The 11,404-nt window shown below is 55.4% G+C and overlaps 2 protein-coding genes across 5 annotated transcripts in view; both read right to left on the minus strand.

Moving 5' to 3' along the window:
- Nucleotides 1-91, minus strand: part of Traf7 (TNF receptor-associated factor 7, E3 ubiquitin protein ligase) — an 18,156-nt gene extending 18,065 nt beyond the window's left edge. For all 3 annotated transcript variants that reach the window (XM_013011714.1, XM_013011713.1, XM_013011712.1), the window contains exon 1: nucleotides 25-91. The gene's annotated coding sequence lies outside the window, so the exon portion shown is untranslated. The remainder of the gene's footprint in view (nucleotides 1-24) is intronic.
- A 4,410-nt stretch (nucleotides 92-4,501) lies between these two features.
- Rab26 (RAB26, member RAS oncogene family) lies at nucleotides 4,502-10,531 on the minus strand. 2 transcript variants are annotated; one of them, XM_013011445.1, is made up of 8 exons: nucleotides 10,424-10,531; nucleotides 6,348-6,389; nucleotides 6,172-6,238; nucleotides 5,966-6,018; nucleotides 5,629-5,694; nucleotides 5,459-5,515; nucleotides 5,283-5,359; nucleotides 4,502-5,172 (listed from the first exon to the last, which is right to left on the minus strand). In XM_013011445.1, exons 1-8 carry the CDS (start codon nucleotides 10,529-10,531, stop codon nucleotides 5,070-5,072), a joined length of 573 nt encoding a protein of 190 aa, XP_012866899.1. In that variant the 3' UTR covers nucleotides 4,502-5,069. The 2 variants fall into 2 exon arrangements, with proteins under 2 accessions (XP_012866899.1, XP_012866900.1); XM_013011446.1 differs by lacking the exon at nucleotides 10,424-10,531 and adding an exon at nucleotides 6,759-6,899 and having other exon boundaries at nucleotides 5,283-5,515.
- Between the last annotated feature and the right edge of the window lie 873 nt (nucleotides 10,532-11,404).

Here is an 11,404-nt window from a genome sequence, read left to right on the forward strand (position 1 = left end):
CGGGCGCACCGCGCGGACACTTACCCGCCCGCGGCTGCCGGGGAGCGGCCGCGCCACCCCCCGATTTCATCGTACCCCCACCGCCCCCCCCTTCTGTTGCCTGCCGGGAAAGGACCAGATGCTCGAGACGGAAGCGCTCGGGCGCTAGGAGAGCCGGGACTTGTAGTCCTCCGGCTCTAGTGCTGCCCCAGCAGTCGAGCCACGCACGGCGCCACAGAAACTACAAATTCCGGCGGCCCCGACGTCGTGGGGCGGGATCGATGGCTCTGATTGGTTAAATGCACGGTCGCTCACAACTTAAAGTCAATGGCCTCTGCAAAAGGAAGGACCTCCAGACTCGGCCCGGAAGAACGTCCCGTCCCCCTCCCCCCCTTGATTCAATTGGGGGAAAGAACATCTCTCTGAGCGTATCAGCGAAGAGGGAAGGCGGGCACTTCCTCCAAGACTGCCCAATCAACGGAGGCGGAGGAAGTTGTATAAATGCTTGAATCCGGCGCGGCCTCGGTCTTTCTGGGTTGCGTCCGCGAGGCCGGCTCCGCGTCCCGCGTTCTGGAGGGACGCGCTCCGTCCGCGGCCGGGCCTAGGGCCGAGTCCGCCTTAGTCCTCGGCGCTGAGGCGTCCGTTCCGGGTTCGGCGGCCTGGCGCTTCCCCCAGGTAAGAGGCGGCCGCGCCCGTTAGCCCCGCGGAGCGCGCGGCCTGTGATGAACTGCTTAGACTTCTGACACCTCGTCTGAACGCTGCACGCGCAGCCTGATGACGTAGCAGTACTGAGGCCGGCGCGCCCTCGACGGGGCTGGGGTAGGGGTGGCTGGCCTGATCGGATCTGCCCCTGAGGAGCCGCTCCAGAGGCCTGGCGGGGAAGCGTGGCCTGCCCCCGGAAAGGGGCAGCGGCCATCACAGCGCCCCGTGCAGACCGTGCTTGGAGCTCCGCCCGGCTGCTACCAGCCGGTGAAGTGCCCAGTCGGCTGACTGACGTTAAATGCCTTTTCTTTGCACGTGGCCACGTATCCGAGTGATTTTTGGGGGAGCCTTTCACTGGTGCCCTGACTCGAATCCGGGCTCTCCAGTTGACCGTACTCTGCCCTTCCTGAAGAATGTTGGGGCTTATATCTCCTTTTCATTCCTGACTTGCTGCCTGGGCTACAGGGCCTCTGACAAAGCCCGTCTATATTAGACTCCAGGTCTATATTAGACTCCAGTCGCATACCTTGGACTCATTTCTCAACAGAAACAAGTCTTAACTACCCATAATTCTTTTCCTCTGGCTCCCCTTTGTTTAGGAGCCAGAGGAACCTTCTTGACCAGCCCATTAGAACTTCCACATGGGCACCCCTCTTCTGGGCTACCACTTCCTCAGCCTGCTTGTGCTTCCATAATTTCTAACCAGCTCCCTCACCCCCCTGACAGCTTTCCCAGGCACCATTGGAGTTTGACAGCGTTTCCCAATTCCCATCAACCTCATGCCTCCGGCCTTCCCGTTACAGTCCTTAACCCATTTATTCTTACCACAGCAGCCCCCAAGGGCCAGAGCCACCCGGACTGGATTGAGGACTACAACGTGGTTTCCACAGGATCTCTGCATATGCAGATTACCAAGTGGAGCAGAGCCTGCCCAACGTTCTGGAAGACTGACAACATCAACACATCACCAGGACACAGTCTTAAAGATGAGTAACACCCTTCCCCCCACATTCCACTTGCAGCCATTTCAAAACCTGTCAGAAGAGGTGGAAGAAAAAATACAGGCCATAGACCAGCTTGCCACTCACATAACAATTGGGGACACAACCTCATGGATTTTGCCTGTGTTGGGATTCTTTATGGCCATTTTGGCTTTACTTTTAATTTTACCCCGCATTTATAGAAGGCTGCAGAACATCTTCACAGAAAGAGCAAGAGCCTTCGTCAACCAGACTCTGAATCAGAGGCTTCTGGCTCCAGATAGTCAGAGGCTTCTGGCTCCTGAGACAATGCCACATTGCCCCTCATCCAGAGGATACTTCCATGTAACCCCACCCAATGTCCATCAGGAAGTTAGCAGCAGACCTTCGCCCAGATACCATAACGAGCCATCCTCACCAAAATTAAAAGGGGAGTGCTAGTCTGATCTCCATCTTAGGAGCTACTCCATTTTAGTCCTATGGTAAAGCACGGCCTTTCCCCAAACACAGCTTACTTCAAAAGAAGCAGCTGCAATTGCTAACAGACACCCCCTTCCTCCCCATTAAAGCAGTTCCTGTTTGTACAACTACAACCATAAATGTTAGCCTGGCCACAGTGGAATTCCGCTCTCACATCCTACACCTAACCCCCATAAAACCCGCCTGCTTGGCTGCTACCCATTGGGTGAGGTAGCCAATCAGATTACTGGCAATAAATTCCTTTTCCTTTGTGTGTGACCATGTGTCTGGTCTTCAGTTTTCTGCCCCCAGGCTGCCTTCATATCACAATTACCACCTGTATGGACATCATGGCTTAGGGAGACAAATAATGGCTGTTACAGAGGAATTAGTGCAGATTTGGAATCTCAACTGGGAATATCAAACCCCCTGATGTTCTCCAGGCAAAGTAGAAAAGTCTATCATTCTACGTTCACGTGCAGCAATCTGGAAGGAGTACGGATTGCTGGTAGAGTGCTTGCCAGAGTGCAGCCCTGGGCTCAATTCCTCAGTAGCACATGAACAGAAAGCCAGAATTGGTGCTGTGGCTCAAGTGGTAGACTGCTATCCACCTCAAACCTCTGCTCTATTGCTTCGCCCGCCGTATCTGTTCCCCTCACCTCCCTGCCATCAGCCTTCATTTCCAAAATAACCCAACAAGTGGGGGTTTCCTTAAGAATCCAGTGGAACCTCCGCATTGTTTACAGACGCTAGTCTTGACTCAAAGTCGAAAGAGCTAATGCACTTGAGGCACAACTTGCTAAGCTTTCTCTGGAGCGCCAACCATCTTGGCCTGCACTTCTACCTGCTATCCCCCAGCCTCACTCAGTCCCTTTTGAACTAAGGTGCCATGGTCCTTCCTGCTAGGAAACTTCCCCACTGATTCTAAACCATGTTTAGACTGTCTTCTCCAGCACCTGCTTTGCCAACACCCAGCCTCACCCGGGCTTTCCAAGTACACTTGCTTGTTCCTGACCTGTGTGGCCCTTCTTCTCTGCAACCCATGACTTCCTAAAAACAGCAGAAGCCGGGAGCCAATGGCTCATGCCGTCATCCTAGCTACTGGAGGCTGAGATCTTGAGGATCTCGGTTCAAAGCCAGCCTGGGCAAGAAACTCATGCTTGACACTTTTATCCCCAATAAGCCACCAGAAAACCAGAAGTGGTGTTGTGGCTCAAGTAGTAGAGCGCTAGCATTGGACAGTGCCCAGGCCCAAGAGTTCCTCCCCCGTCGTGGCCTCGTAACCTCTAGTCTGGCACAGGACCCAAGTTCACTTCTGTGGCCTCGGGCCAGGCTGGTCCAGCTGTCACTGATCAAGATGGCAGGACATTGGGAGCTCCCATTTATACTTAGGAGAGAGCTGTGGCCAGGTGGCAAGTCTTAGGGACTGAAGACAGCCCATGTTCTGGCTCCAGCTTTCTCTATAAAGTGCATGTGTTCTCCATCTAATCTGCATCTCACCTCGGACAGCTTGACAGGGCTGGTCTATGGCAAATGGTATCCAAATGGACTTGACTTAAAGCGGCTTAAGGGAGATCTCCATAGGGGCCTGAGATGCTGGAGGCCAGTGTGTTCACTGACAGCAGCTAGCTACAAGAATGTTTAAACTTTGTTCAAAACCAGGCACTGGTGGCTCACACCTGGAATAGTGGTCTAGAAAATAAGCCCCCATCGGACAATCACTGTTACATATAAAAATAACTCAATAGAGTTAATAGGTCACTTTCAGGGCAATAGATGGACCTAGAACAAATCCTGCTAAGTGATATAAGCCAAGCTTGGAGATGCTAGGTCTAAAATACACTGGAACGTGGTAATTTCTACTTGAGCCACAGCACCACTTCTGGCTTTTTCTGTGTGTATGGTCCTGAGGAATCGAACCCAGGGCTTCACGTATGCTAGGTAAGCACTCTACCACTAGGCCACATTTCTAGACTTCCATGAGACTCTTGAAAAACCAAAAGTGGTACTGGCTGGTTCAAGGGGTAGAGTACTACCCTTGAGCACAGAGGCTCAGCACTGAGGCCCACGTTCAAGCCCCACCACTGACAAAAAATCCTGATCCCTAACTACATGTTAAAGATGGAAGTGTGAATCTGTAAGGGGGTAAGAGCGGGGAAATACTAAATTCTAATGAAAAAGAGAAGCTGCACATGGCAACTCCTCCCCTTCTCGTTATCCAACTTTGAGCAGTGGCAACTTTTAAATCTCATCCGGTCAGAGTTGAGGGGAGCATTACCATGAAGCCCCTGCTCCCACACAGGTGGGCTTCGAACCTGCTGTGGTAGTGGTCCATTTTCAACACACTCAAGGAAACACCTTTATTCAGTAGGACTGGAAAACAGACTTGCAGTCGTGATTGGTTGGGGAGAGCTTGGTGTCAGCAGTAGAAAGACCTCCCCTAACTCCATGCCCAGCCCTCTCCCACAAGCTATTTGCTGTTTTAGAAAGCCACAGCCTGGAAATCACTTGAGGGTCTTGTTTGGGCCAGGACCTGGGGAGTAAGCTAGGAGGAGAGAGGAGGCTGTGGGCCTTGAGACGCGTAGGTGCGTGCTTTCTGGCGGGAGGCCTCTGTTCTAGGCAGGAGTCTGGTGATGGATGGACAGACACATGGCTTTGAAAAACAAGTCAGGCACTGAACTGGCCTGGGACCGGTTTAGCTGGGAACGGCCAGGCGGGGGCAGCAGAGCGCCTTGGCGTGGTGTTACCGTGGCTTTTGAGGTCTGCTTGTCTGGGCTGAGGATTGAGATAGATAGCCATTGGGACAAAGACGAAACTTGGGCCCGGGACTCCTAGAAATAGTTGACACTGGGGGTGTCCATTAGGTGACGTCAAAAGGGCCTACGGCCCCCTTGTCCGGCCCTCCCGGACACGGCTGCTCCTCCAGGCAGGGCTGAGCTCAGCCAGGCTTCAGGGGTGGCAGCAGGCGGCCCCTCGACCCTCTCTCTTCACATAGTCGTGCAGCCGGAAGCAGGGCTCGCTGGGACACTTGGTGCAGCGCTGTTTCAACTCCCTGCAGAACAGGGGCGATGACTGGGAGCAAGACAGCCTCCCGTACCCCAGCAAGAGGGTCTACACCCCGAGTCTGGGGGGGGGAACTTCCTGTCCAGTGCCAGGACTTACTTTGCGATGGCAGTGAAGGCCAAGTCCACGTTGATGCCGGTCTTCGCGCTAGTCTCCATGAATGGCAGCCCGTACTCCTGCAGACGGCTTGTGCCAGCTGCCCCAAGCCTGGCAGGGGCAGCCGCGGCTGCCCTGCCTCCCAGGCGCCCCGCCCCACCCACGGTGCCCCCACTCACCTTGGCCAGCTTCTCCCCGTCCTCCCTCCGCACCACACGCTCCTGAGCAGAGTCCACCTGGCCCCGGGCACAGCACAGGGATTTGGGTGACGCCTGACCTGCGGCTTGCACATGCGCGCACACACGCACACACACACAGACCCACCACCACCCAGGGCCGGGCTGCCCACCTTGTTTCCCAGCAACATGAGCACCACATCGTGTTGGGCATACTCCTGGATCTCCGTCAGCCAGGCCTGTGGGAAAAGCTGGGACCAGGTGGGGGCTCCTACCCCCTTCGCACCTCGTCCTGTTGGAACCTTGGTGCCTGTGCGCTGGGCAGAGGTGCCCGCCTCACAGACGCCTGATCCCGGGGCCTGCTGACAGGGCCCGATGTCACCGGAGGGGCCACGGGCCCGTCGGTGCCCATCACCGCAGTCTGTGGGGCTCTGGGAACTTGGGGAGCCTCGCGCCACGGGGGCCCTGGTGGCCCATTTGTTCCCTCCACCGGGAGAGGAGGCCACTGACCTGGATGTTGTCGAAGGAGGCCTTGTTGGTGACGTCATAGAGCAGCAGCAGCGCTGGGGACAGGGGGTGGTGAGGACAGCCTGGAGCCCCGTGGCTTCCTGTCAGCCCCCCCCCCCCCCCGCTCACACACCTGTACCCAGGTCTGGGGCGTGGCAGCATCCTGCCCTCCCCTGTGTCCCCCCCCAGATCGCCCCGTGGGTGCTCACCATGGGCGTCTCTGTAGTAGGCGTGGGTCACGCTGCGGAAGCGTTCCTGGCCAGCCGTGTCCCAGATCTGTGGCAACATGGCTCTGGTTATGATGCCCGGCCCCTTTCTGTTGCTCCCTTCCCTTCTTGCCTCCCTCCCTTCCTCCCTCCCTCCCCCCTCCCCCGACTCGCCTCACCTGCAGCTTCACCTTCATGCCTTCCACATCCAGAACCTTGTTCTGAAACAGAATCAGCCCCAGCAGGGGCCCAGTGCCACTCTCTGCCTTGGGACATCCAAGGGGAGAGCAGAGGGGCCGTCCCGCTGACAGGAAAACCAGGAACCTCTGCCCCGCCCCTGGCGAAGTCTTTTAAGTCATTCTTGAACGCACTACCAGCCTTCATGCTGCCGCCCTTCCCTCTGCCTACCGTCGAGGCTTCCAACAAAACCTTAGGGCTGCCTGGTTCTCTCCAGTCTAGATTTTTCCTCCACCACCCTGGAGAGCGCCCCGTTCCTGCTCCGTGGGGCTTGCGGTCTCCCTTGACCACCTGCCTAGAGCGCAGACTCACGGGCTGCAGGAGGAGTGGTTGCTGCTTACAGCCATCCGTACTTATTTTGAAGCCTTTTGGGTCATGACTCGGGTCCACTATTAGCTCCCTCGGTGTGTTGCAAATGGGCATCTTGGGGTGTCCTTCCATGGCTGCTCAGATAGCTTAATGAATGAGCTGCTGTATGTACGGAAAAACACATCTCACCCAGAGAAAAGGCTAATTGAATTTGTTCTGGATAGGGTTGTTTTTGTGCCAGTGCCGGGGCTTGAACTCAGGGCCTGGGTGCTGTCCTTTAGTGTTTTTACTCACAGCTGACTCCGCTACCACTTGAGCCACAGCTCCACTTCCAGCTTTTTTTGGTACTAATTGAAGATAAGTCTTGTGGGTTTTTCTGTTCAGGCTGGCTTTGAACCTTGATGTCAGACTGCTCATCCTCCCGAGGAACTAGGATCATAGGCTGGAGCCACCAGCACCCAGCTTAGGGTGTTTGTTTGTTTAAAAAAAAATCTCTCCCCAATGGGACCTGCATTGCCCTGGGTCTGGGTTTGTGCTCAGCAGATCCAACGGCTCAGCCACAGAGCCCAGAACTATCTGGTAAACAGTTACTCCCCAAGGCCGAGTCCTGGGCTCTACTGCCCTCCTGAGTTCCTGTTGGGGTACTTCTGGGTCTCCGGGGAACCAGGCTCAGCCATCTGCCAGGCTGAGAACCATACCTCACTTCCCCTGGCACCCTGAAACAGGCTACAAATCAAACAGCTCGCCCTTCTTCATCCCTTGCCCCAGACCCAAAAGGGAGACCAGGACAGGCAAAGGAGCACGGCTCCGCTTGGCCCGTCCTGCCCAGCCCTTCCTTCACCCCACAGAGCTGCAGGGGACCCGGGACCCCCCCCATTCCCTGTCTCTGTGTTATCCGTAATAGACTCATTTCAAAACCACTCCCTGTTCTTGGCATCTGGAACAAAGAATTAAGCAAAACATGAATAATGAGAGGGCCACAGGTTTATTAAAGCAGAACTCCGCGAGGAGGAGGGGGAGGAGCAAGGGTGCCGAGCCCCGCGGAGGGGAGGGCTTTGAGCGCCCCTCCTCTTTGGTGATGGACAGCTGGGGATTATATAACATTTCCTTTCTGTTGCATATTATCCACAACGCATCAGGAAAAGCCCACAGGCAGGGGGTGTCAGAAGGAGAGAACCTGGTTCGTTAATGAGCAGTTTCTGCCCCGGGCAATTCAGGGGGACATCTATGGATGCCACCAGGGCGTGTGGAGCAGAGCTTTTCCAGATTAGGAATAGCTTCCATGGCCCATCAGGTTTTTCTCACCTGTCCTTCTGCCACAACCCTAGACCACGATTGTCCCCTCTGGTCAGATCTAGCCAGAGAATGTCAGATGATGACTGGCAAATAGGTCCCCATATGCCTCCCCGCAGAGGGCGTCAACGAGGACTGTGCTGACTGACCCACGCCTTGGGTGGACAGAAGTCTTTGCCATGGGGACAGAAAGGGTCCTGGAAGTGGTAAGATCTACTTAAAGAAATCATTCCTAGGGCTGGGCATGTGGCTCTGTTGGTAGAGTGCTTGCTTAACATGCATGAGGCCCTGTGTTGGATTCCTCAGTCCCACATACACAGCAAAAGCCAGAAGCGGCGCTGTGGCTTAAGTGGTAGAGTGCTAGCCTTGAGCAAAAGAAGCTCAAGGATAGTGCCCAGGCCCTGAGTTCAAGCCCTAGGATAGGCCAAAAAAAAAAAAAGGAAGGAAGGAATAAATAAATAAATACACAAATAAATAATTCCTAGACCTGGATTACTGCAGAATACACAAAGTGATCAATCCTCAGGAAAAGTAGAAAAAAGTTTAGCAAAAAATTAAAATGTAAGCTGGGCACTAGTGGCTCACACCTGTAATCCTAACTACACAGGAGGCTGAGATCTGAGGATCATAGTTCAAAGCCAGCCCGGGCAGTAAAGTACGTGAGACTCTTATCTCCAAAAAAACACTAGAAAACCGGAAGTGGTGCTATGGCTTAAGAGGTAGAGCGCTCTCCTTGAGCTGAAGAGCACAGGGGCAGTGCCCAAGCCCTGAGTTCAAGTCCCACAACTAACAGAAAAAAAAGAAAAAAGCCAGAAGTGGAGCTGTGGCTCAAGTGATAGAGTGCTAGCCTTGAGCAAAAGAGCTTAGGGACAGCACCCAGGTTCTGAGTTCAAGCCCAGGATTGGCACAAAAGAAAGAGAGAGGGGGGAGGAGGGGAGGGAGGAAGAAAGGAAGGAAAGAAGGAAGGAAAAAAGAAGGAAAGAAGGGAGGGAAAAGAAAAAGAAAGATGGCTAGCTAACCTACTGGCACCCATGGGCAGTAGGATTTTGATATGGTTTCTCCCATTCATAAGCCCCCTCAGTAGTGATTTTCCTGGGATCATGTTTTGGGTCATGGATCCTGCATGTATTTATTTATTTTGTCTCTTCTTACCGAGGAGCCATTTGCCTAAAAATGACAGTCCCCACAGAGGTTCCATCCTGTACCTGAAGAAGTGACCGTGGGCAAAATTAATGGCACTAGTCAGAGCTTCTGGTGGAAGAGAGTACTGCCCCGAAGGCTGACTTCTCCTGCTTAGAACACAGCAAGACTTCTGCAATCCCCAGCAGGTACAGCTACACCCCCTTGCCAGCCCCAAACTGAAGAGCCCATCACTCTTCCCACCTCCTAAAGACTTGCTGGGATCCCATCTTGAGGAAAATGAGGGAGGTAGAGACTTCAACCCCATCCCTACCCAGGACCCACCGCTGACTCCCTAAACAGCTGATTTTGCTCTCAGAGCATCCTGATGGAGGAAGTTTCTCCCAGAAGGGTAACTCGCCCCAAAAAGGATGTCTGGAATCTCACTTTTCCCCTTAGATTGCTTTTTGGTCATTACCATATAATTTGCATTGAAATTTGCCCCCCTTGGGATTTTCCTGGTGCATTGTGGGTAAGAATGTAAGGAACTACTATGTAATCAGAAGCTGCCACCTCAAAACTGTCCCACCACAACGGAGGAGAGACCTTTGACCCAATTCAGCCTAAAACCGCCCTAACACAGGACCCACGGGCTCTTGCATTCCTGTTCGGTCCACTCCCGCTCTGTGGAGTGCACTTTTGCTTTCATAAACCTGTGGCTTTTCTCCTCACTCACAAGTGTCGTTCAATTCCTTGCTAAAGACACCAAGAATGGAACTGTTCTGAAACAAGTCTACTGCTCCACAGCACCTCATCTGGCCTTCTCAGCCTCCTGCTAACTGGGTCTAATTAAAGGGTGAGAAAAATAAATGGGAATTCAGAATGTGCTAAGAATCACACCAGCATCTCAACATGTGGGATTCCATCTGACAACCCCCAAGTCCTCTTGAGGTGCTGGGGGAAGTGTCCTCACCCCAAGGTAACACTCCCCCGCCCCTCCCCACCTAGCAAACACAGGCTGCAAGGCTGACACGTGGCTTGAAGGGCCTGGGCAGGGCCCAGCCTGGCCTCCCCTCTGCCTGGAGGGTGGTGCCAACCCCCGGCACTGGACAACCTATTTCTGCATCAGTCTAGAGCAGGTGTGGGGAGGTGTCCGCCACCAGCCTGGTGGCTCAGGACAGCTCCACACTGAGCTGTAGCTAGGGGTTGGGGAGAGGGGGTCCTGGGTGGACTGCATGTGAGGGAACCAGGGCGTGGCTGGGCCGGGGAGGAGCCGGGGACCTCAGCCTATGCTCACCCGGAAGTCGATGCCCACAGTAGAGATGAAGGTGCCTGCCAGAAAAGCTCTGTCCTTGAAGCGCACCAGCAGGCAGGTCTTCCCCACACCGGAATCGCCCACCAGCATGACCTAGGTGGAAATGTCGGGGGGGGGGGTGTGGTGAGGCGGGGACAGGCTGAGAAAAAGGGACTGGGGCACTGTTCCAACCACAGAGTCTGCCCTGAGCAGTTCTGGCCAGAGATGGGCCATCGGCCAGGGGCAGGAGAGAAAAGGGGCATTCTAGGCCTCTGGGGGAGAGGCCGGGGAGCAGCTACAGTCTCCAATAATCTGAACCCCCCAGTCTCTGCCCCTAAGGGTCTCTGTCCCATCTCCAACAGCGAGCATCTCAATGGAGGGGGCCCCAGGGCCTAGGTCCCATTCACAACCCCACCAGTCCTGATTTGGGAGGTCAGTCCCTACTTGGAGCTTAATGGGGAGCAGACCCCGGGGAGGGAGGGGGGTCAGCTGTGGCCTCCAGAGTCCTGGGAGGCGTGTGCCAGGGGGGCTTCTTCAAACAAACCCCAGCAAGGACGCCAAGCGTCCATCCTGCAAGGCTGACCAGGTCAGGTCTTGACCTGAAGAGCGTCTGGGCCCCATCGCAGCCAGGTGGGGCTGGCCAGACGGGTCCTGTCCCCGTCCAGCCCAGCCCCAACCCGACGTCCCAGAACCCAGGGCTATGCCTGTCCACCCCAGGTCACACTCATCGCTTCCGCCTTGGTCCCGGGGAGGCCTCATCCCCCCCACCCCCGTTAGCGAACCTCCTCCTGGCCGCCCCCCTTGGGGAGGGGAGGCCGGCCCAGACCCGCAGGCCCCGGCGCGGGAAGGCGCCATATGGGAAGCGATAACGCGGGAGCTGGGAGGGGGGGAGCGGAGGGGCCCCTCGGAGCCCGGATGCGTGCGTGGGGGGCCCCGGGCGCCCCGACACCCGTGCCAGCTGTTGAACGCGGCCGGCGGCGGGGC

This window comes from Dipodomys ordii, unplaced genomic scaffold (genome assembly GCF_000151885.1).
Source record: "Dipodomys ordii isolate 6190 unplaced genomic scaffold, Dord_2.0 Scaffold14, whole genome shotgun sequence".
Taxonomy (NCBI): Eukaryota; Metazoa; Chordata; class Mammalia; order Rodentia; family Heteromyidae; genus Dipodomys; species Dipodomys ordii.

Bases quoted from the DNA above. Each gene is read 5' to 3' on its own strand.
- Rab26 (XM_013011445.1), bottom strand. From the start codon at position 10,531: ATGCTGGTGGGCGATTCCGGTGTGGGGAAGACCTGCCTGCTGGTGCGC. The intron at 6,239-6,347 runs GTGAGGCGAGTC...ATGTTGCCACAG, and splicing joins GCATGAAGGTGAAGCTGCAG to ATCTGGGACACGGCTGGCCA. The intron at 6,019-6,171 runs GTGAGCACCCAC...CCCTGTCCCCAG, and splicing joins CTACTACAGAGACGCCCATG to CGCTGCTGCTGCTCTATGAC.